This window comes from Prunus persica, chromosome G1 (genome assembly GCF_000346465.2).
Source record: "Prunus persica cultivar Lovell chromosome G1, Prunus_persica_NCBIv2, whole genome shotgun sequence".
Taxonomy (NCBI): Eukaryota; Viridiplantae; Streptophyta; class Magnoliopsida; order Rosales; family Rosaceae; genus Prunus; species Prunus persica.
This window is the reverse complement of record NC_034009.1, coordinates 22735446-22757330: the sequence shown is the minus strand read 5'-3', so window position 1 is coordinate 22757330 and position 21885 is coordinate 22735446. Positions and strand designations below refer to the sequence as shown.

Below are 21885 nucleotides of genomic sequence, written 5' to 3'. Positions count from 1 at the left end.
CGTGACATATCATCAGGGGTAGAGCCATCATGGGGTCAAACGACCTCATGGTAGCCATGACAATAGGCTTGGAGGCCCTTGTTTGTTGGTGTTGTGCCCTCATGAGGTGCACATAAGCTATTTGATAAAGTCCTAAAGGAGAAGCCATGAAGCTTTGCATGCAGCAGCGCAGAGGCGATGTTTTTTTTAAAAAAAAAAATGTTATTTTATAAAATCACTAGGAAAACTACATTGTGTTGTAGGCTCCTCAACTTTTTTTAATGACCTGGCCTCAAAACTACGTTGTTTTGAGCCAGGCTTCCAAAAAAAAAAGAAAAAAAGAAGAAGAACATCATCCACTGCAGAAGTGTGCCCCCCCCCCCCCCCCCCAAACCCTTAATTCCCAAATTATTTCACACTCCACGCACCCAAATAAATTCCCAAATTATTTCGTAGAATGGTAATCTATATGTTAGACAAACATTATCTGTGGTTTCGAATTCAAATTCATTCCAGACTTTGGCTAAGGCTTGCTAGTTGTTTTTTTGACTTGTTCAACTTTATTTGATAATGTTGTATTTTGAGTTTCAAATACATACCGTGTAAGTGCCCGTTTAGCATTGCTTATTTGGGGTGATAAGTGATTTTTTTTTTAAAATTTTGGGAAGCCCAGCCTGTTTGGTAAACTATGAGAAAATCACTTATTGTTAAAAATTGCTGTGAGAGAAAGCTATTAGGGAAAGTAGCTAATGAGGTGCTTTCATTTTTGGATTATGCGGGAATTAGTTTCGAAGAGGCACTAGATTTAATAATTATTTTGGAATTTTTTGATTATGCGGGAATTAATATTGTTAAAGCCCAAAAAAGTCACGAGAAGCTCAATATAACATATAATGTTGGTCATGCGTTAATCCAAACTGTATTTTAGGAATTAATTAAATAAATAAATATACAAATAGTGTGCACGTCGTGCCAAGTCAATAATACATTTTTCATATGTCAATCACCTACCAAGCTCACATGAACCCAAGTCATGTGGTTTATGAGACTTGGACGAGAGATTGTGGTGTGGAAGGTTACGGAGGTTCACAAGGCCCACAGAAGCTCTTGGATAATGGAGACTTTGTGCTAGCTACTTGGGAGCATTAAAGTTCAAGCCCATTACTTGGAGTTCTCCAATGTGGGTGAGCAAATGAGATATTCTTCAAGCGTTCCCTATTACCCACTGGAAACAAGCCAATTTCGACACTTCCTTTTGCCCATAGGAAATAGATATTTTTCAATGCCTTGCTTTACCTATTGAAAATAAGAATGTCCCAATGCTCCCTTTACCCATTGGAAATAGACTAGCTCCAATACTTCTTTTTACCTATTGGAAACCAAAGAGAGCCTTCACCTTCTATAAATTGGGAGGCATTGCCCAGGCAAAATCAACTTATCTTGGTTGTTGCAAGCCCCCCAGCAACCATGAGAACTCACCCTTTCTTCAGCTACTGCAAGCATTCCAGTAGCCATTCCAATTATTCCTTAGCTATCACAACTATTTCTTCTATTTTCTCATCCTTGAAATCCTCCATTTTCCCTATAAAGCATCACCAAGCATAACTCTAAGCTTTTCCTTCCTCCTCATACCTTTCCAAGCTATAAACATTATAGCCTTTAAGCCTTAAGCTTTTCCTTCCATCCTCCCACCTCTAGAACTCATAAATCTCTCTAGAATTGTAGTCACAAACACCATAGCTTTCAAAGTCTTAAGTTTTTCTTTCTTCAGTCATGCTCTTTAAAACCTCATTCATTTGATTGCTATAAGCATTCTAACAATCATCACAGCCAAACAATCAAACCACCATAACCATAGCTTCAAACAATAAGTTCTCAACACCCAAACTCAAGCATATCAAACACCAAGCCAAGCATAAGCATTCTTATATTTGCTAAACTTGTGGGTCTTTAGCTCCCACACTCCAAGCTCATATAATCTTAGATCAACGTCAGCAAGTCATCTTCAACCATCCAAAGCACGTCCAAGCAATTGTCAAGCTGCTGGAAATCTACTCAAGCCACCCATCTTTTATCTCCATCTATATATATATATATATATATATATCTCTCTCTCTCTCTCTCTCTCTCACACACACACACACACACACACACACACACACACACACAGAAGGCTCCATCCCAAATCTGAAACACCCATCCTCTCAAGCTAAGTTGAAACTATAGTCATTACCCCAGAAAACGCAAACATTGCAAGCTCTTCGTCTAGCTGCCGAAAACACTCAAAATCTCAAGCCTTAATCTTTTCTTTATACTCATTTTCTCTTAGCTCCTATGCCACAAACCCCTCATGTCAAGCCTAGTAGTGTCTTAATTCACCAAAGCAAACTCTCATACCAAGCTTGTGCAACATCAATGCACCATCTGCAACTCTTCATCAAGCTGTCGAAAATATCAACACAAAACACGTAGCCGCTGGAAGAAGAACAAAGTACTCCCATGGGACTTGCTTCTTCCTCAGGATGCTTTAGGGCCTAGTTCTCGCTAACTCAGAAAAAAGGGCAACGAAGGCTTGATTCACCACTCTATAGTGGTCTAAGAATGAACAAGCCCGGACGAGCCTTCTGACGAAAAAAGACCCTAACAAGTACCAACAACACTTTTAACAAAAAGTTTATCAAACACCAAACTGCTTTTATCTCACAGCTGATTTCTCTCACACCAAATTTGACAGCGATTATTCTTCCAGGACAACAATGCCAAATTGGCCCTAAATAGGGCTTGATGTAATATGTTTCCTGATGTATTCAAGTTGTGCAATGATGGTATGCTAATTTGTTCAAAACTCTTCCCTGTGAAGTTCATTCTTTCAGTATACTTGTCCTTGTTGTTTATTGTAACAGAGAGAACAACTTGAATGGGCTATAAAAATTCCGTCCAAGTGGAAAGTAGGTTTTGTGTTTTGATTAGTTGAAAGTGGTATTATTTAATTTTTCAAATTTTCAATTTTATTTTCTTCTAAAAAAAGTTTTGAAACTTTTACACTACGACCCCATGGCCTAAGAATCCTGGATCCGCCCTTGCATATCATTATTGATTAAGGATAGCAAAATAGTGCTATCTCCATTGCAACTAAATTTTTCTCCTTCTCCTAAGTTGGAATGAAGGTATCCAAAAAATTAAAGTGAAATATAACTCTATTACTGCTTCCTTGACTAAAGGTGAGATTATGCTAGCCATCCTCTATTTAGTCTAATTCATAACTGCACGAAGCTGCTAATGACGGTACTATTTCTCATGTTTATAGAGAGCAGATCATCAAGCACATACTCCAATTTGGGTTATAATGTTGTGGAGTTTCCCCCTCCTATTGTTAGCCTTCTGGCTAATGATTACATAGTTGGACTTAATTCATATTGCATTTGTTAAGGGATTGTTGAATTCAAGTCATACTTGTCATACTTGAATTATAAATTAAAATCGTACTTCATATTTGTTACAAGCAAGGAATTAGTGTATCATGTTGGGATACGAGTATTCAACTAGTTGGGTCGATTGATCATAATTATCCAAGTGTATGTTTACCCATTTACACATTTATCCAAGTGTAGTTTGTCGGTGACTTTTAACACTACGGTCATTACGCAACAACCGGAGAAAGGGAAAGCGCGGGAATTAATTAATATATTCAAGAGCTTTGCGCTTATTTATCTGACACTCAGCCTTCTGAAATGGACTTGTCATCAAACCGGCAAAACAAATACAGCTTTCACTAACCACATGGATTTGTACATGTTGTTAGCTGCAAAATCCTTCCTAAGAAATCTAAATAAAAAAGAAAAATGCACGCCTTCACTGTTTCTTCAAGCAATTCCTCTCTGCACTTCTCTATCGATGCTCACCTGAAAACCTCCGTTTCTTATTCCATTTCCACAAACCTAGAGTCTAAGAAAGCTTCCCAACTACTACCCGCGCGACGTCCCAACCATATACTCTTCATATATACTGCCTCTACAACCTCAATGATACGAAAACCGGAAGACCCATTTCGATTTTCAGTCAAATTAGGTATCGGAGTGTGGGTTTCAGTTGGGTCAAAATGAGAATTTGCATGTGGGTTCTTGCTCTTCTTTTTGTTTTTGGGTTTGCTTGGGAAGTTGGTGCTGATCAGAATGTGCCTACAGAGAGGATTTCAGGTATGCCTCTGTCATTGTTCGCTTCAAATTGGTTTCTAAAGCAGTTTCCTTTTTGCTACATTTGCCCCATATAGGCTCAGGTGTTTGAAGAAATGCCCTTTTCTTGTTTCCATTAAGTCCCAGTTCAGAATTTTTGGAATTTCTTTTGATGACTTTCGTTGTAGGGCCAAATTGGGGGCACTAGTTTTGGTCAGCTTCGAGATGATTAGTTTGCGTTTCAATTTTATATGAAATTCATACTGTAACTTGTATATGAGATACCAAACTATGATTATTTATCTCATATCAGTTTCACTGGTAGATGTTCTTTTATTCTTTTTCACAAACATTACATCAAAGATTAATCTCGGGAAAGTGGAAAAAAACAGTAAATTTTTATTCTAATTGGTTCTTGGAAATACGAGCAGTAAATTTTTATCCATAAGCATTTCGTAGCGTTTTATTCTATTTGATGCATACTCTTTTTCCGATTGACTAATGGAAGAATGATGCAGGAAGCGCTGGTGATGTCTTGGAGGATGATCCAACTGGAAGGTTGAAAGTTTATGTTTATGAGCTGCCTAACAAATACAACAAGAAAATCCTTCAGAAAGACCCAAGATGTCTCAACCATATGTTTGCTGCTGAGATCTTCATGCATAGGTTCCTCTTATCCAGCCCGGTTAGAACCTTCAATCCTGAGGAAGCAGATTGGTTTTATACCCCTATCTACACTACTTGTGACCTTACCCCCACTGGCTTGCCGTTGCCCTTCAAATCTCCGCGGATGATGAGAAGTGCAATACAGCTCATATCTACAAACTGGCCTTATTGGAATCGAACAGAAGGAGCTGATCACTTCTTTGTTGTGCCTCATGACTTTGGAGCCTGCTTTCATTACCAGGTAGGACCCTTCTACTTTGTACCTAAGCATGATTTCCTTAGGTTAAAGAAAAGTAAGCTGAATCTGAACATGAGAAATTTATATGAATTAGCAGTCCTGTAAAGGTGCACACTGCAAAATAGAGTATGAATTCATCCATCCCAAAATTTGCGGGAAAAATTAAACTTTTTGTGAAGAATATTTATACAATTAGCTCAATCACAAAAATAAGGAAAGGTTACTTGTACTGGTTATGGCTAATATAAGGTTTATACTGCTGACATTTTATAGGAAGAGAAAGCTATTGAACGGGGGATTCTTCCACTGCTCCAGCGTGCCACCTTGGTTCAGACCTTTGGGCAACGAAACCATGTATGCTTGAAGGAGGGTTCAATCACAATTCCTCCATATGCTCCACCACAAAAGATGCAGGCCCACCTGATTCCCCAAGAGACTCCACGGTCCATCTTCGTATACTTCCGTGGTCTATTTTATGACATTAATAATGACCCTGAAGGTGGTTACTATGCGAGGTACGTCTATCAGGAAAGTGTTTTACCTTTGAATTTTATGAACATGTTTTCTGTATACTCTTTTATGAGATGGGAATAACATGGACATGAATGTTGAAAGTTTATCTCTGTATCTGGCCTTCATGCATTATCTTCTTGAGTCAAATGTAACTTCCTCTTGACCCTTTGAATTGACTGACAGAGGTGCGAGGGCAGCTGTTTGGGAGAATTTCAAGAACAATCCTCTGTTTGATATCTCCACAGACCATCCAACTACATATTATGAAGACATGCAGCGATCTATATTCTGTTTATGCCCTCTGGGTTGGGCCCCATGGAGTCCGAGGCTAGTTGAAGCAGTGGTGTTTGGTTGCATCCCTGTTATTATAGCTGACGATATTGTCTTACCCTTCGCTGATGCTATCCCATGGGAAGAAATTGGAGTTTTTCTGGCTGAGGAGGATGTCCCTAACCTGGACACAATTCTCACTTCTATTCCACCAGAAGTAATCCTCAGGAAACAAAGATTACTTGCAAATCCTTCGATGAAATGGGCAATGATGTTCCCGCAACCTGCACAACCAGGGGATGCTTTCCATCAGATACTAAACGGGCTGGCTCGCAAATTGCCCCATGCTCAAAGTGTTTACTTGAAGGGTGGTCAAAAGATTTTAAATTGGACAGAAGGTCCAGTGGGAGACTTGAAACCATGGTAATGGAAGTAGTATATATCTTTTTGAGCAAGAGCCTTGCATTGTATCCTGTCTAGTCCCCAGTACCAAATTGAGGAGGATATGCTGCTGCGCTGGACTTTACTGAAAATGTAAAAAATTTCTTCTTCCTTGCTGAGTTTTGTATAGATGCTGACATTCAGCAGATCCTTTCTGGATGCAAAATAGTTGAACTGAAAATGCAAACATGCATGCTTCTTCTCTATTGCAGAATGGTTGATGCCTTTTGGATATTCTATTTTGTCACTGTAGTCAAAATCTACAATTTGATTTTGACAAATAGGTCCCTGTGTTGTTTGATGTCACAATGACTTATTTCCTGAGCAACATAACAAATAAGTTCAGCCCTTGAGCTATCATAAGAGCCGGATTGATGGGGGTCAAGCAACAAAGTAAAATATTTGTTTAATTGGGTAAGCCAAGTTAAAGCAATGCCTCATTTTTTACCCATTTTGGCTCTATAAGTTAACTATCCGAAATTTATATCCAATTTTCAATCAACCTACCTACCTACCACCAAGTTGCTGTGATTTTGAGTGTGCTCTTCTACATTTCAACTTTTATCTGCTCTTCTACATTTTGGAGAGAGTTCTTTTCAAGTTTTCAGCTCACAAGCCAATAATTAATGATATATGGATTAAGTGCTGAATCTGAAATACATAGAGGCTGCAGAATACGATACAAAATCTCCTTCTTCTTCTTTCTGCTTATACATCTTAATCAAGCACTGAAATTGCGTCTAGCTTAAAAGTAACGCTTGCAAGTTGTGACCAGATGTAAATTCGGTTCGCATATTTGACAATTGTTTTGATACAAACAAAAATTAGGGAAGGGGGAGTCAATTACAATTTTTTTTTGAAAAAGCGATATTGGTGTAACCCACATGTGTAGTAATTGCATTTAACAACATAAGCTACAATTTTATTTTTTTCCATATATTTAAAAATCTTTATTCTAACCACGGATAAAAGCATATGTATCAAATCTTCAAAGAGTCGCTTAGTAAACCACAAGGTGTGATTCGGTTGGTAAAGTACCACTTCAAGATGGTGAACTACTTGGTGCTTCAATGGCAGAGGTTCAAAACCATTTAGGAGCATTTTGTGGTCAGGGGCAAGCTGAACCTCGAGTGGGGATTAATTTCACTCTTCGTGTGTAGGGACACCTCATGGTATTTACCTTTAAAAAGTCAGTAAATAAATTTAGATAATTATATTAATATCTTTATAATTCAAAATTAAACATGTTGTAAGTAGTGGCGGAGCCACCTACAAGGTAGCCTTCAAATGTAGTTCACTCAAATTTAATCTTCGATTGAAAAAAAAAAAAAAAAAAACTCTGGCAATGGTTGCAAAGGTTCATGACTCGTTTTCTCTATAATATTGTACCACATTCTTCAACAACATAAAAACATACATACACATGTAAACCATGTATCATCGATTTTGTTCAATTTAAGGGAAGATTCATTTCCAAACTTGACTTTTAGATTTAACCACCTATACTTTATTATAGTAAATGGTACAAAATTAAAACCTAAATTTACTTCTTTTTTTCTCTATTCAATTCAAGCCATCAATTCCATGGCGACCACCAACCTGTACAACAACCACCCATGTAAGGCCATGGTCAGAAGAAGGTGATAAATAACCGAAAGAAAAAAAAAACTATCTAATTAGGATTATGACGTCAGCATTGACTAGGCATTGGCATATCGCAGCTAGCTACCACCAAGCGCCAAGTACCAACAGTTCCGTCGAGAGAGAGAGAGTCGTTGTCCCCTACCTGCTGCCGTTTGGGGTCTACCAAAAATCACAAAAACTTTAAACCCAAAAAAAAAAAAAAAAAAAAAAAAAATCATCGTTTGTATCGCATCGTAAATAAAAGGAGAAATCTTTCCTCAGTAATCAGTCTTCCACCAACCCCACATTGGCTTTGTTTCCTTCCTCCTCCCACTCTCCCTTTCTGCGAGTGCCCTGTGATCTAATATGGCTTCCATCTCCAAGCTCTCCAATCCCAGCCCTGCTTCATCTTTGTCGTCCACTTTCAACCCTAGAGCTTCCCAGCCCAAGTGCTTGATCGGCTTCCTCACCACCACCACCAACTTCAGCTCCAAAGTTTCTTCTTCCAAGTTGTCCATACGAAGCAAGTCGTCTCTCAAGGGTTCTCTGGTGTATGTTTCCTTCTTTTGGGTCTACTGTTTTTGTTATTGATTTTTTATATTATCTGGTCAATATATATGCTTTCTTGATTTGGTCCGTCTATATCTTTAATCTTTTCCGATGCTTTGTTGGTTTTTTAGAAAGCTGGATTTGAGCTTTGTTTGTTTCATTAATTTCGTATTTTGTGTTCAAAGTTTTCTTATTTCGTGTTCTTGGTGGTTGGTAATTGATTGTGAATCGAAAACGTTGCTCATTTGGGTTCACGGAACATTGCTTTTTGCAGTGTGAGATGTTCTCAAGGTGATGGAAATGGAAATCCAGCAAAGAGAACATATCTCCATGATCTCTACGAGAAGGAAGGGCAGAGTCCATGGTATGATAACCTCTGCCGACCTGTTACAGATCTGCTTCCACTTATTGCAAGTGGGGTTAGAGGTGTAACTAGTAACCCAGCGGTAATTACAAATGATTTGCTCTTTTATTACATTTCTCCTGTGTTTTTTGAACCATGTTTACTGTTCTGTCATGTATGGAAGATGTTTTTCTTGATCTAAGATCAAATGTGAAATGGGTTTGGAAGTGAAATGATCAAAATGTTGGAAAAATTGTTTCTTTAAATGCGTCTTCTGTGGTTTTCGTGTATCTGATCTAACTAGCTCTTTATAATTTATGATTGCAGATTTTCCAGAAAGCAATATCCACTTCAAATGCTTATAATGATCAATTCAGGTATGTTCAATGATTGTCTTGATCGGGAGGGGTTGTGTCTGGGGGATGTTTGATATTTTTATGGATTTATCAGTTGTTCTAGTAGAGGATTGTACTTCATTAGAAATAGTTTCTAGCATGACTGTATACACAACTCATTATCATTTGAGTTGGTGGTTTTAGGCTTCTGGCCCTCTGGGGCTAGGAAGGTGGACGTGTTGTTCTTTGCTTTCTAGTCCAAAAGTTTTAAGTAGCAACCCCCTGATACACTTTGTTTATCTGTCAATAACTTCAATTATTGGACTTTGCAGGGAACTTGTTCAATCAGGAAAGGACATTGAAAGTGCATATTGGGAACTTGTGGTGAAGGACATTCAAGATGCTTCAAAACTTTTTGAGTCAATCTATGATCAAACTGATGCTGGTGATGGTTATGTTTCTGTTGAAGTTTCTCCCAAACTTGCCGATGACACTCAAGGGACTATCGAGGCTGCAAAATGGCTACATAAAGTAGTTGCCCGCCCCAATGTCTACATAAAAATCCCTGCTACTGCTCCATGTATCCCTTCAATTAAGGAAGTCATAGCAAATGGCATAAGTGTCAATGTGACTGTAAGTATAGTTCTGTTTATCTTTTTGTTTTTCCTTTTGTTTGCTGGGTAAAATTCCATTCTCATCTTTGCTTTGGTCAGAATAGATGGCCAATATAGTTGTTGGAAAAGTATGTCTTAGTAGAATTTTTATTCGGTGTGGTGGGTTGGCTGACCCTCTTGCCTGAGTGATTGTTTACATGGTGCGAGTAAAATCTGCCTGCTGTGCTATAGCTGTCATAAATTCTTGCGGGTAGACTGATCTTTGTTCTTGTTGGGCCCCTATCATGAGAGGAAGTTTTCGGGGGGTGTTGGCATCATCTCTAATTCATTTGAACTCTTTAGTATTTGAACTTGTGTGCCTCCTTTATATAATGATCTTACAATTACGTATTACATATGTTTTGACTCTTACTTTATCTTAATGTGCGCACAGCTTATATTCTCTCTCACTAGATATGAGGCAGTCATTGATGCTTACTTGGATGGCCTTGAGGCTTCTGGATTAAATGACCTCTCCAAAGTCACAAGTGTTGCTTCCTTCTTTGTCAGTAGGGTGGACACCCTTATTGACAAGTTGCTTGAAAAGATTGGAACTCCAGAAGCCCTTGACCTTCGAGGAAAGGTAAATCAAAATCACATATTCAACTTCTTTTTCTTAACAAAAACCGAGAAGGTAGAGATTTGCTAATGTCACGAGTTAACTGTTTTAGGCTGCTGTAGCTCAAGCTGCTTTAGCATACCAACTCTACCAGAAGAAATTCTCTGGCCCTAGATGGGAGGCTTTGGTGAAAAAAGGTGCCAAGAAGCAGAGGCTGCTGTGGGCCTCAACCAGCGTCAAGAATCCTGCCTACTCTGATACTTTATATGTTGCTCCTCTCATTGGCCCTGACACGGTGAGCCATTTTAGAGTCCAATATGATATCTGGTGTTTGATGGGTATTATTTATCGTGATTTAATAGACTTCAGAATTCAATACCAACTTTTTCAATATTGTTTTTTTTAATCAATATGGCTTAATGTTTGATGCCAACTTTCCTCAGGTTTCAACCATGCCAGACCAAGCTCTCCAAGCATTTATCGATCACGGTACTGTTTCAAGGACAATCGACTCCAATGTCTCAGAGGCTGAAGGCATTTACAGTGCACTAGAGAAGTTAGGAATCGACTGGAGCTACGTTGGGAACCAACTCGAAATTGAAGGAGTGGATTCCTTCAAGAAGAGTTTTGACAGCCTGCTTGATACTCTGCAAGAGAAGGCCAACTCTCTTAAATTGATTAGTCTTTAAGATGTAAGATTGTGAGAACTACTTGTATGAGTTGAATAAAGCTGCTGGGTGGGGCCTTGTCTTCCTGTAAATTTAGGCTGAGTGCTTTGTAAGACGTTAATTACGTTTGATGAGTTCATACCAGCTTCAAGTTGAGTGAGAGAGATTACATTTTGCTCCTGCTTTGGTGTTTGGCATTGTTTTTCTCCCCATCCTATGAAAAAGCTATTCAGACAGTTACCTACATAAATGTACATCTAATGCACACTGCCTTACTGGTTTGCTATTTATTCAGTGGCCAGATGAATAACATGGGATATGTGGACCGACCCGACCCACGAGTACTTTTTAATTTGGATTTAAGAATAAAATTGAATTATGGGCCAACAAGCAGATGATGGTCAATGTTAATTACTGGTTTGCTAGAAGGGAAATAGTTTTATAATGCTATGTGAACAAATCAACAGTTTGAACAGATCTGGATTAGGCTAGTGGCCGTGGCTGTGTGGGCTTGTTTGGGACTACTTCTCTAAAAAGCACTTCTGCTCATAAGCGTTTTTATTATAAAGATGTTGAAATTTTCATAACAAATCGAAGTGTTTCGTAGAAAAACACTTGGGATTGTGACTCATAAGTACTTCTAAACTTTTATGTCAAATGCTGTTAGAAGCAGTTTTAGTTTTCATAAAGCTTTTAGCCCCTTCAAAAGTATTTCCAAATAGGCCCCCACCTTCTTGGCTATCTCTTAGATTGTCATTTGTATAAATAAATAAATAAAAATTATTGTTGTTGAAATATGTTAATCAAATTTTGATTGTGTTATGGGCATAACATGTCGCACCATATCCAAAAATGAAACAAGATAGAAACTATTTAAGGGAAAAACGAAAGAAGAAAAAAAAAAAACAATAGAGGGCTTGAGCTTGACAAGCTGAGGCCGTTATCTTCCCGCGAAACACATTTCCTGGCCCCCAGTCACCACTTCACACAGTTCACCCTTTTCTCCCAAGTCAAGTAGTACCATAGCTAAAATGGCCTCAATCTCAGCCGTCGGGTCTCCACCCCGACCGCTGTCTTCTTCACCTGTCGGAAAATCTTCACACCCGGTACGTCGTTTTGCGCTTACCTTCTCTCTGATGCGCCAGAGACAGCGCCGACCTCAATCTCTTCTTGTTCCGGAACCGGAGAAATTTTCTGATTCAGGTGCAGTCGGTTAGTAAATTAACCATTGAGATATTTATTGATTATTTAAATTGGGCTTGACCCACGAGATTCAAAGATTGTATTTTGCTATCAATTGAATAAAGTTTGAATCTTTGATAGGTGGAAGTAATCCTATTGAACGAAGAAGTTTTGTCTTTTCATCCATTGGAATAGTAGCTGCAGCCTTTTGCAATGCTTCAAAAGATGGAGTAGCCCTGGCATCTCAATTTGCTGACAGTGAGTAATTTCTTTTTCCTAATGCTGCTGATGGGTCAAATATTATGCATGTTTATATAATCTGTGTACTGTGTCACTGTGTTGCTTTTTGCTGACAGTCGAAAATTGTTGCTTTTTCTCATATCATTGATTTCATTCTGAATTGTTTTGAACTACTTACAGTGCCAGCACTTCGGGGAAAGGACTATGGCAAGTCAAAAATGAGTTATCCAGACTACACAGAAACTGCATCAGGTCTTCAGTATAAGGTCACCTACTGGAACATTAACCATACCTCCTTGTTTTAGTTAAATTCACAAGCTCTTCAGAGTGTTTTTTATTTTAATTTTGCGGTATCTGATGCAGGACTTACGACTAGGAGATGGCCCCAAACCCAAGGTGGGAGAGACAGTAGTGGTAAGCCACCCATTCTTTGAGGGCGTGCTTTGAAGTTTTTACTTGGGTTTTCACTTTTCATGTACTAAGTGGGAATCTTACATTCAGATAAGGTGTCTGTTTGAAATTAGGTTCAATTTGTATCAATGGATTTGTCTGTTATATGAAAATCTATAGAACGAACTTCCTTTACTTTGGATGGAAATTTTGGATGAAGTCAACATAGACTCATGCAGGCTTGCAAATGTTTTTATCTTCAAAGTTCGGTCGTTATTGTGGTTTTTGATATTTGGATGTGTTCCAGGTTGATTGGGATGGTTACACCATAGGATATTATGGACGTATCTTTGAAGCTCGAAATAAGACAAAGGGTGGTTCATTTGAGGTATGGAATACTTCTCATTCCTTAACTGTGGACTTCGTAGCGTTGCATGATCTTAATTGACAGACTCCGTTCCATGGTTTCTCAAATGCAGGGTGATGACAAGGCCTTTTTCAAATTTAGAGTAGGATCTCAGGAGGTGAGAGATTTGTGAACCAATTCAACCAGACAATCTTGGTTGTTGCAGCTGTTTGTTTATTATTTCGCTTTGTGATTCTCCATGGTCTCATGTGTTTTGTCTCATAGTTCGTCCAACACTACATCAGAAGGTCGTTAATAATACAATATTGTGCAACTCTGTAGATTAGGATTTAGTTGGAACAGTGAGGAGGACAAATTGCTGTTTTAAATTGAACCGTAGATCTTGAGTTGTTCACTGGCTTGTTAGCATGTAATTACTCAAACACTCGATTAATGGGCTCTAATGGTGGTGTTTGGACCTTGAATCTTCAGGTAATACCAGCTTTTGAGGAAGCTGTTTCAGGCATGGCTCTTGGTGGCATTAGAAGGTGCTGCATGTTTTTCTGTAGCGTATAGCAGTTGCTTAAGGAATTTTTAAGAAGTTAGGTTGAATGAGCAGTTTAATACAACAAATATTATATGCAAATTTCACAATCTAGTCCACAGTGATGCAGGATCATAGTGCCCCCAGAGTTGGGATATCCTGAGAATGACTACAACAAAAGTGGACCGAGACCCACAACATTTTCGGTAATTCTTGTGTCCTTTTGGTGATTCTTGTAATGAAATTCTGCTTGTTCTTATAAAGGTGGAATGTCGATGTTTCACAGGGCCAACGAGCCTTGGATTTTGTGCTGAGGAACCAGGGGCTGATAGACAAGACTCTTCTGTTTGATATTGAGCTCATCAAGATCATACCCAACTGAATTTCCTTTGAAATTCAACATTTTTCACAGGAATTACTTAGCTGGCTATAAAGAATGCGGCTTATTTATCATGAGTTTATTATTCAGGATGCCAGAAGATATTGGTTAGCTGAGAAAAGCCGGTTTCTTTGATTATATACCATAATCTCGAGGGAGAAGATTTCTTTCCATGAAGCCAAGAGTTGAAATGAAAATGTGTGGCAAGTAGCTAATTGTCTCAAGCCTGTCTTCTCTCTCTCTCTCTCTCTCTCTCTCTCTCTCTCTCTCTCTCTCTCTCTGTGATAAGCTTTTTGTAATCTTTACTTTTCAAGTATTTCATGCAGTACATCTGTATAGTGAAACATTAAATTGAATCACCTAAGCTGGCATTGTGGCATTTTGTGGAGACTGGACCTGTTTTTCTTTGAGGTGCAGCGCCTGTGCTGTTTTCCTCTTTGTTTTCTCTTCGTAATGGATGTGTTTTCAACCCAAAAAAGAAAAGAAAAAAAGCTGGCATTGTGGTGCATCAACTGCTCCTCTACATATAGCAAATTTTTTTTTCGAAGATAAGAGAAAACTAAAAACAACTGCCGCAAGTCCATGAAACTGGAGTAAATCTGAAGTCATGTCAGAAGCTACAATCTTCATCATAAATATGACACTAAACAAGACATAATCCAGTAAAAGTACGCATCATCAACATTTAATTGTAAAACGGGGAAGAAAATCAACACATATAAGAAGAGGGGGCAAAACATCCTAGAGAACAATAATTTAAACCTGCTGACCACCTCTCAGAAAAAAAAAACCTGCTGACCACCCAAAAAAGTCATTGCCATTAATCGAAGGACAGCTCCCGTCGCTTGTACCGCACCATCATCTTTCCCTTCACACCCACAACCATGGCATTCCAATCAATCTCGGGAAAAGGTGACACCAGCTCCAATTCGAAATTTCTCAGCAAATGGCTCCATATAGCCTTTATCTGCAGGTATGCAAAAGGCTCACCAAGGCATCCATGCCTGCCACCTCCAAAAGAGATATAAGAGAATGCCCCTGCTGCCTTATCTTCTTCTCTCCCAGCAGCAAATCTCTCAGGATTGTACGTGTCTGGCTCCTTGTAAATATGAGGAAGCCGGTTGGCAAAATATGGTGATGTGGCAACTATGTGCCCCTTCGGGATGTCATACTCTTTCCCCTCACGGGTTTGTACGCTAAAATCACTATGCGAGCTTCGCAGCAGCATGATTAGTGGAGGGTGTAATCTCAGAGCTTCCTTGATGCTACGATACAGGACATCCATCTCTGACAATATATCATGATCAACCTTCTTCCCATGCTTTTTCATTAGGTTTTTCTGCTCCTCTGACACAGCAGATAAGTATTCCTTGTGACGGAGGAGATAGGCCCCAGTCCAAGTGGAAGTGATAGAACTAGTGTGTTGCCCAGCAAAGAGAGCAGCAATGAGCAAGCCAGTGACCTCAGATTCAGTTGTTGGTCGGCCATTTTTGTACTTTGAATCAATGAAACATTGCAACATGTCATTCTCACACTGTTCAGCATGCTTACGGGAGTTTATGATGCTTGCAAAGATTTCTGAAAGCTTCTTGCGCGCCTGGTCACGGCGACGGTGAGCTGGGATGGGGAGGTACGGGAAGATGACACTAATAGGAAGCATGCCATTGTCAAGGTCATGGAACAATGCTGATACATCATCAAAGAGTTTATCACGAACTTCGCGACCCAAGAGGCATCTACTGGCAGTTAAGATGATCAGATGCTCCAGCTCATACTTTAAATCCACCTCGCCACTGTCTCCCCACTTGGAAAAGTAATCCTGCCAATTACAGTTTGAGGACAAGGATTAACACCATAGATGTCCGTACACTAGGTATAAGTTTTCTAGAACAAGGTACAAGCACAAGTGAAAGTTCCAACAAGTTGTTTGAGACTTTAGAATCAACAGCACAAGCATGTCTTTGTGTGTGTTTGTGCCTGCGTGTGTGCTTAAATTGAACAATAGTATAAGAGGAAAATTATGAAAGCTTATGTTGCCCCAGACTTGCCAGCACCTAATTGATGCTTAGTGGCAATTTATTCTCATTAAAAAATAATAATTAAAAAAAAGAAAAAAAAAGAACCAGGTCTTAAAGGCTTCTCAATTGTTCCGATTAAGGAGCAATCTTTTTTGTTTGGTCAATATTTAGGAGCAGTCTTTAATGAATAGACAAGCCAATGGTTGCATTGTTCTCTCATAAATAAACAATCATATATTTGACATATTGTCTGCACAACCTGGCGAAGTGATTCTTCAGGTCAGAATCTGATTAAATTTAGAAAAGAAAGCGTATATGTCCTAAGAAGCATGCAATGCTAGTCACCCAAACTTCAGACTACTACCCTAGGAGAAACATAAAACGAGAATCTAATAAGTCTTCCCAGATAAATGAAGCTCATGGAAACTACTCTTAATGCAATACTGTACTTCCAATTCGAAATATTCAGGTTAACTGCTACTGTTTTGTGTCTTTCTAATCAAATTAAAGTTCATGAAAGAGAAACACATGCCAGTTGAGAAGGCCCTTCATCCAATCAACATTCCTAGAAAAACTTGCAAGTCCCAGGATATTAGTGTAGGCCATGATGGTAAAGAATTGTGACTTAGAGTCACATCTGATATTGCTACTTGCCTAAGAATACGGAGGGGGTCTTCTCCTAGACATATGTGAAAAAATTACTAAACATGTTGAAGGCTGAAGCAGATTAGATAAACAAAAATATATATTCAATCCAAACACTTACCTCTGCTTCTGTAACCATCTGATCCACATATGCCTTAAGTTTATTCACCCTGAGAGCCTCGGTGAAGAACCGGAACTGCTCTTGCCGCACTGAGTAATCCACATCGAATACAACTCCGGGGCCAAAAGTGGGCACATTGAACTGGTAGACCTCCTGCTGGCTAAGATCGGATTCCGGGGCCTTGAAGAAGTGAGCAGAAACCTCAGGACCAATCAAGAAAGTGATCTTCTTGTTAAGTAGGTTCAATGTGAATACACTCCCAAGCTTAGGGTACTCTTCACGAAGCATCACAATGGGACCTTTCAAGAAACGGAGCAGTCCCCCAATCACAGGCCACGTGTTGACCACCGGAGGGAGACGCTTTCCAGATCGGGACATCAAAAGCCATGAGATAAGCTTGGCCACCACCAGAGTGGCCACAATCATCAGACCCACACTAAAAAGCTTGTTATCCACATCCATTGTCACCATAATTTGGTGCAAGTACAGGGACCTAATTGCAAAATTCACACACAAAATGTAGAAAATCAGCAGCTTTTCAATGACCACCAATTCCGACTGAAACAGAACAAAAAAATTTACGACTTTTAATAGTAGATTTGGATGAGATCTAAGTTTGAGCAGCAAGCAAAACCAATTTATATAAATCCTCCGTCTGGTTGCTGGAAAATTGAATAGAAACTTCGATTTTCACGGCAACCAAACAAGGTATGAAAAGAAAACTAGAATCTGGGAAAGAAATGTATCAGATTGATGAAAAGCTGCAGTAGAAAGACAATGCATGACAGAAAGCAAACACAAACAGCAATGGCTAATAATTAGAGAGAGATTAAAATAATCATTAACGATGAAAACTTGAGATAAGAAGCAGCAATTAGGGTTTTGTACCTGATTGCAGATTGGAACGCAGAAAGGATAGGAGAAGAGAGAGAGAGAAAAAAAAAACAGTCAAAGAAAACACCAAAGCTAGTCCAGTAGTGAAGTGAAATTGAGTTTTAAAGGCTTAAGATTTTAAAAGGGATTAAAATTGAGCTGAGCCGTGAGTGGATGCAATACAACTCTCTCTCAACTCTGGTTAGTCCGCTGCCACTAAGATTTTAAATATTAATTATTTGTTTATTTTTGTATGGGAAATTCAGATTAATTTCCATTATTAATACTAATATTTAATCTCTTATTGGTGCGCCTAATTTTGTATGGAAAATGATACAAGTGTAAGGCTGCGCTCGTTGGATCTAGAAAACGGTGGGTCTATGACAAAGGTGGTTTGTCGTACACGTGTTTGAATTTGATTGGTGCTGGGAATTTTATATGAATTTACCACGTGCCATGCCAAGTTGGGTAGCAAAGGAAGGGGACGAAAAGTCAGAAATACCAAAACAAACTGAGCTTTGATAGATCAGAGCGGAGAGTGTACGGCGGGACAGAGTAGTTTGTGTCAGCCTGTCAGGACAAGTGGACTATCCACGGGTGAAGGGAGATTCTCCCCCTATAGTACTTTTGGGCCTTGGCCCGAGGACAACGAATAATAATGCGGATCAGTTATGCTAGAGACAGTCGTACACGTAATAATGTAGATCAGTTTCATTAGGTGCAATTGGAAACGAACAAGCAGATGTAATGTGAATTCTACATGCATCAACGAATGACAGTAACTAATTTACTTAAATGGCCCTGAGTGAACCATGCGCAGTTGGGCTAGACTTTCTTTTGGCCTCGGCAAATTTGAGCTCATGTTGCAAGCCTCTGGGTATTCAGGTATAATTGCAATCTTGGAAAACATAAGTAGCTGTAATACAAAAAGAAATAAATGGAAGGAAGATTACTTTTGTGAGCAGGTGAGATCCGACACATCAGAACCAATTAAGAGAGAAATTTGAAATTGGGAACGAAGAATCGAGACAGATAAGATTAAACCAGTAGAGCGAATAATTGATGTATGTGTTATCCTGGAATAAATTTTCAACTAAAATATCCCAGAAACAAATTTAACTAGAAGCTTTATATAATCAACAAGAAGCCAGGATGGCACAAACGGTTTGGCACTTTGTAAAACTGCTTCAAGTGTCTGGCCTAACCGAAAAGCAATACGGAGGACTGATTACTTCATCCTCCATCAAGATCCATTGTGCAGGTGGTGTTTGGAACCCTCGGATAGCGATGTCAATTCTCATCTTTTACTTTCTTCCTTGATTTACTATGATGACCTTGTCCTGAGGACTTAGATGCACTGTGACCTTGTCCTGAGGAAGTAGCCCCACTAAGACCTTCTCCTAAGGAACTGATTCCACTATTACCTTGTCCCAAGGAACTGACTGCACTACCTCGTCCTGAGTTTTGGGAAGACCGGTTCATGGACCTACTAGGTTCGGGTGTATGCCTTTTCTTTCGATGCTGTGATTGCTCGCCAACACTATGTATGGAACTTTTAGGTCTGCTACTATGAGTGGAGGCTGAACGTCCACCTGCTGATTGTGAGTTTCTCAGCACTGAACTTCGTGTAGGAGTTGCAAAATTGTTGGAAGATTGGGTCAACACTCCAGATGGTAATTCCTGATACATTTTTTTCAATCTTTTGGAATTTAATCTTTCTTTAAGCTCACTAGGCTCTGGGTAATGCACAAAAGAAACTCTCCGTGAAATCTTCCCAGCTGCCAAGATATAAATCAATTCAACATAAGAAATAAGACACCTCAAAGACCATTGCCAGTGAAGACAACAAAACAACAGCAACAATTGTAATAAGAACAACAATTTTATCAAGAGACAAAAACAAAGAAAAAGGTCAAATAAAATTGTATTTTATCATTTCAACCTACCATGATTAAAATGACCATACAGCAAATGCAAGACTTAAAATTAGACCTTAGTAACAGAACTTCACAGGACCAAATAATAAAACTAGCTAAATCACCCGTACTTGTTTGGAAAATAACATATATTGAGAATCTAAACACGAACATATTCTGCTAGCATGTGAGCCCAATGTCAAGGTTTTAGGAACAGATGGGACACGAATCATGAATGTATAGCAATTAAAACAACTAAATTCAAGTTGGTTGTTGAAGTTTTGACAGAACGTCAAACTGTGATGCCAAGGCTCAGTCCCAATTTTAAAACATTAATAAGGAACTGAAAGGTAAGCATAAGAACCAAAGTTGAGATTAATATATGCCCAGTAGATTCTTAATATGATAGGTTTCCAGTGTACCAATTTTTGTGCTCGATGCAGAAGATACAAAAACTGTAGCCTTTTGCTCAGCAGCACTACTGACCACTTCATATTCTTTCCCTGAGAACATCAGAAAGATCGTATCAGCTATCCATAGTAAATAAGAAATCAGGCATTGCAGGGTCATATAGAAATTAGCTTCTTTGGATATGAAATCACTTAAGTTTGGCTCTTCTATTAACAAAGTTTATGTATAATTACCTGATGGAGCCTCAAAACTGCCCAACGTTCCATCATTATGAAGCTTGAGCGACAGTTCTACACCATTAAAATCAGGATTCTGCAATACCCAAAAATCATCATCAAAATTCAATGACCGGCAAAGATCAAAATAAGAAACAAAAATAGCACTACTGCCAAATTCTAATGACATGATCACTATTTTTTCACCATAACGACCTGAGGCCATGGAAGTCAGTTCCGGACAGCTAGTTTCAGTGTAAAACTTCTTCCCAGATTAAAAAAAGCACTTTCCATAATCACTCCCCTCTCAAGCGAGAAAAGCACAACACTGTAATGACTTGGACAGATTATTAAAGCTTGCATATTTTTCGTCTTTCTCTTTATACTGAAAACTTATAAACTGGCATTGATACAAAGTATTAGAAAAGAGCCCCCCACCCAAAAAGAAACATACTTGATCTTTAGGCAAATCAATGAGCCAAAGCTCTGTGGAGTCGGTCACAGTGAAATCGACAAGTGCTTCTTTAGTATTTTCTTGAAAATCTGGTGGAAGTTTGTAACCTTCGTCCTTAGCATCTGCATCCATTTCTCCTGCCTCCGTCTACCTCCCAGCTCAGTTCACAAACTCACGCAGTGCCTCTGCAAATAAAAGAAGAAGAAAAAACAATATAATCAACTCAACCCCAGTTCAAACCTTTTGTGAACACCAGAAACCCATCTTCACCGATTAGAAAATTTCAGATTGAACAAGCTTAAACCCCAGAAGTACAAGAAGAAGAGGAGTACCTGTGTAAGATTGAGCGGCAAAGAAACAAGGGACAGTTGCAGTGCAGCGTTTTGACGCAAAACTTTTGCGTTTTTTGGCCTTGAGACCCGTCCTAGCCCTAGGAAGAATTACAGAACCCCAATTCCTGATTTGACGAAATCACCCCCGCCACGTTTTGCTTCTAATTATTATTATTTCGGACATTTGAAGTAGGTAAATTGGGTGGACTAAACCCAAATAAAACCGACTTGAAATTTTGAACTTTGGTCCCATTGTAAGGCACTTTCATCTATTTGTCATGGTAAAAGGCAATGGAAGGTAAGGATAGATAGTATTCACGTAAATAGTGACAGTCCTTATAAAAAGTAAGGTGTGTTTTCACCCATTGCCATGAAAAATACTATTCACTTTTCGTTTTTTTATTTTAAAAACATAAATAATTAATTTGGAGAAGATTTTCGGTTTCCACCTGTCAATATTTATTATAAAATTCATATTTTCGGATAAAATTTTTAGATAAGATTCAAATTTCAGATTTCAGATAAGATTTCCACCCTTTAAAATTGTGTCACGTGTCATTTCTATCTTCTAAATCTCTCTATAAAACCAGATGCTCAACTCATACCTCTCACACTAGATCTTCTCTATCTTTTCATTTCTCAGATTTTAGATTTCATACTCCACTCTCAATGTTAAACATGAGGAGATGCTTGGAGAGCCAAGAGAGAGAAATTAAAGATAGAAGGCGTAGACGAGCTGAAGAAAAAAGGATGCAGCAAGAAGAAGATGAACAAGTTGCCATAGCAAGGGGTTTGTCGATTTAGAAAGCC

General features: G+C 38.8%; 5 protein-coding genes across 7 annotated transcripts; 3 read left to right on the top strand and 2 right to left on the bottom strand.

The window, feature by feature from the left end:
• LOC18788731 (probable beta-1,4-xylosyltransferase IRX10) lies at window positions 3731-6560 on the top strand. The gene is made up of 4 exons (XM_007222393.2): window positions 3731-4175; window positions 4670-5058; window positions 5329-5570; window positions 5752-6560. Exons 1-4 carry the CDS (start codon window positions 4079-4081, stop codon window positions 6263-6265), a joined length of 1242 nt encoding a protein of 413 aa, XP_007222455.2. The 5' UTR covers window positions 3731-4078; the 3' UTR covers window positions 6266-6560.
• LOC18792375 (transaldolase) lies at window positions 8112-11338 on the top strand. Its single transcript, XM_007222159.2, has 7 exons — window positions 8112-8453; window positions 8726-8897; window positions 9122-9171; window positions 9462-9762; window positions 10177-10365; window positions 10454-10636; window positions 10785-11338. The coding sequence occupies exons 1-7, from the start codon at window positions 8269-8271 to the stop codon at window positions 11028-11030; spliced, it is 1326 nt and encodes a 441-aa protein (XP_007222221.1). The 5' UTR covers window positions 8112-8268; the 3' UTR covers window positions 11031-11338.
• Window positions 11697-14869, top strand: LOC18788746 (peptidyl-prolyl cis-trans isomerase FKBP19, chloroplastic). Of its 3 annotated transcripts, none has more exons than XR_002269615.1 (9): window positions 11697-12221; window positions 12333-12449; window positions 12612-12697; window positions 12795-12845; window positions 13129-13209; window positions 13301-13345; window positions 13660-13715; window positions 13834-13917; window positions 13998-14045. XR_002269615.1 is itself a non-coding variant. In XM_007225958.2 (9 exons), exons 1-9 carry the CDS (start codon window positions 12041-12043, stop codon window positions 14091-14093), a joined length of 789 nt encoding a protein of 262 aa, XP_007226020.1. In that variant the 5' UTR covers window positions 11703-12040; the 3' UTR covers window positions 14094-14869. The 3 variants fall into 3 exon arrangements, 2 of the variants coding, with proteins under 2 accessions (XP_007226020.1, XP_020409964.1); XM_007225958.2 differs by having other exon boundaries at window positions 11703-12221; window positions 13842-13917; window positions 13998-14869; XM_020554375.1 differs by having other exon boundaries at window positions 11704-12212; window positions 13842-13917; window positions 13998-14869.
• Window positions 14680-18002, bottom strand: LOC18790148 (sterol 14-demethylase). The gene is made up of 3 exons (XM_020554374.1): window positions 17763-18002; window positions 16875-17367; window positions 14680-15909 (listed from the first exon to the last, which is right to left on the bottom strand). Exons 2-3 carry the CDS (start codon window positions 17343-17345, stop codon window positions 14911-14913), a joined length of 1470 nt encoding a protein of 489 aa, XP_020409963.1. The 5' UTR covers window positions 17346-17367; window positions 17763-18002; the 3' UTR covers window positions 14680-14910.
• On the bottom strand, window positions 18757-21211 carry LOC18788422 (mediator-associated protein 2). The gene is made up of 5 exons (XM_020555821.1): window positions 21076-21211; window positions 20744-20928; window positions 20308-20386; window positions 20086-20166; window positions 18757-19525 (listed from the first exon to the last, which is right to left on the bottom strand). The coding sequence occupies exons 2-5, from the start codon at window positions 20873-20875 to the stop codon at window positions 19038-19040; spliced, it is 780 nt and encodes a 259-aa protein (XP_020411410.1). The 5' UTR covers window positions 20876-20928; window positions 21076-21211; the 3' UTR covers window positions 18757-19037.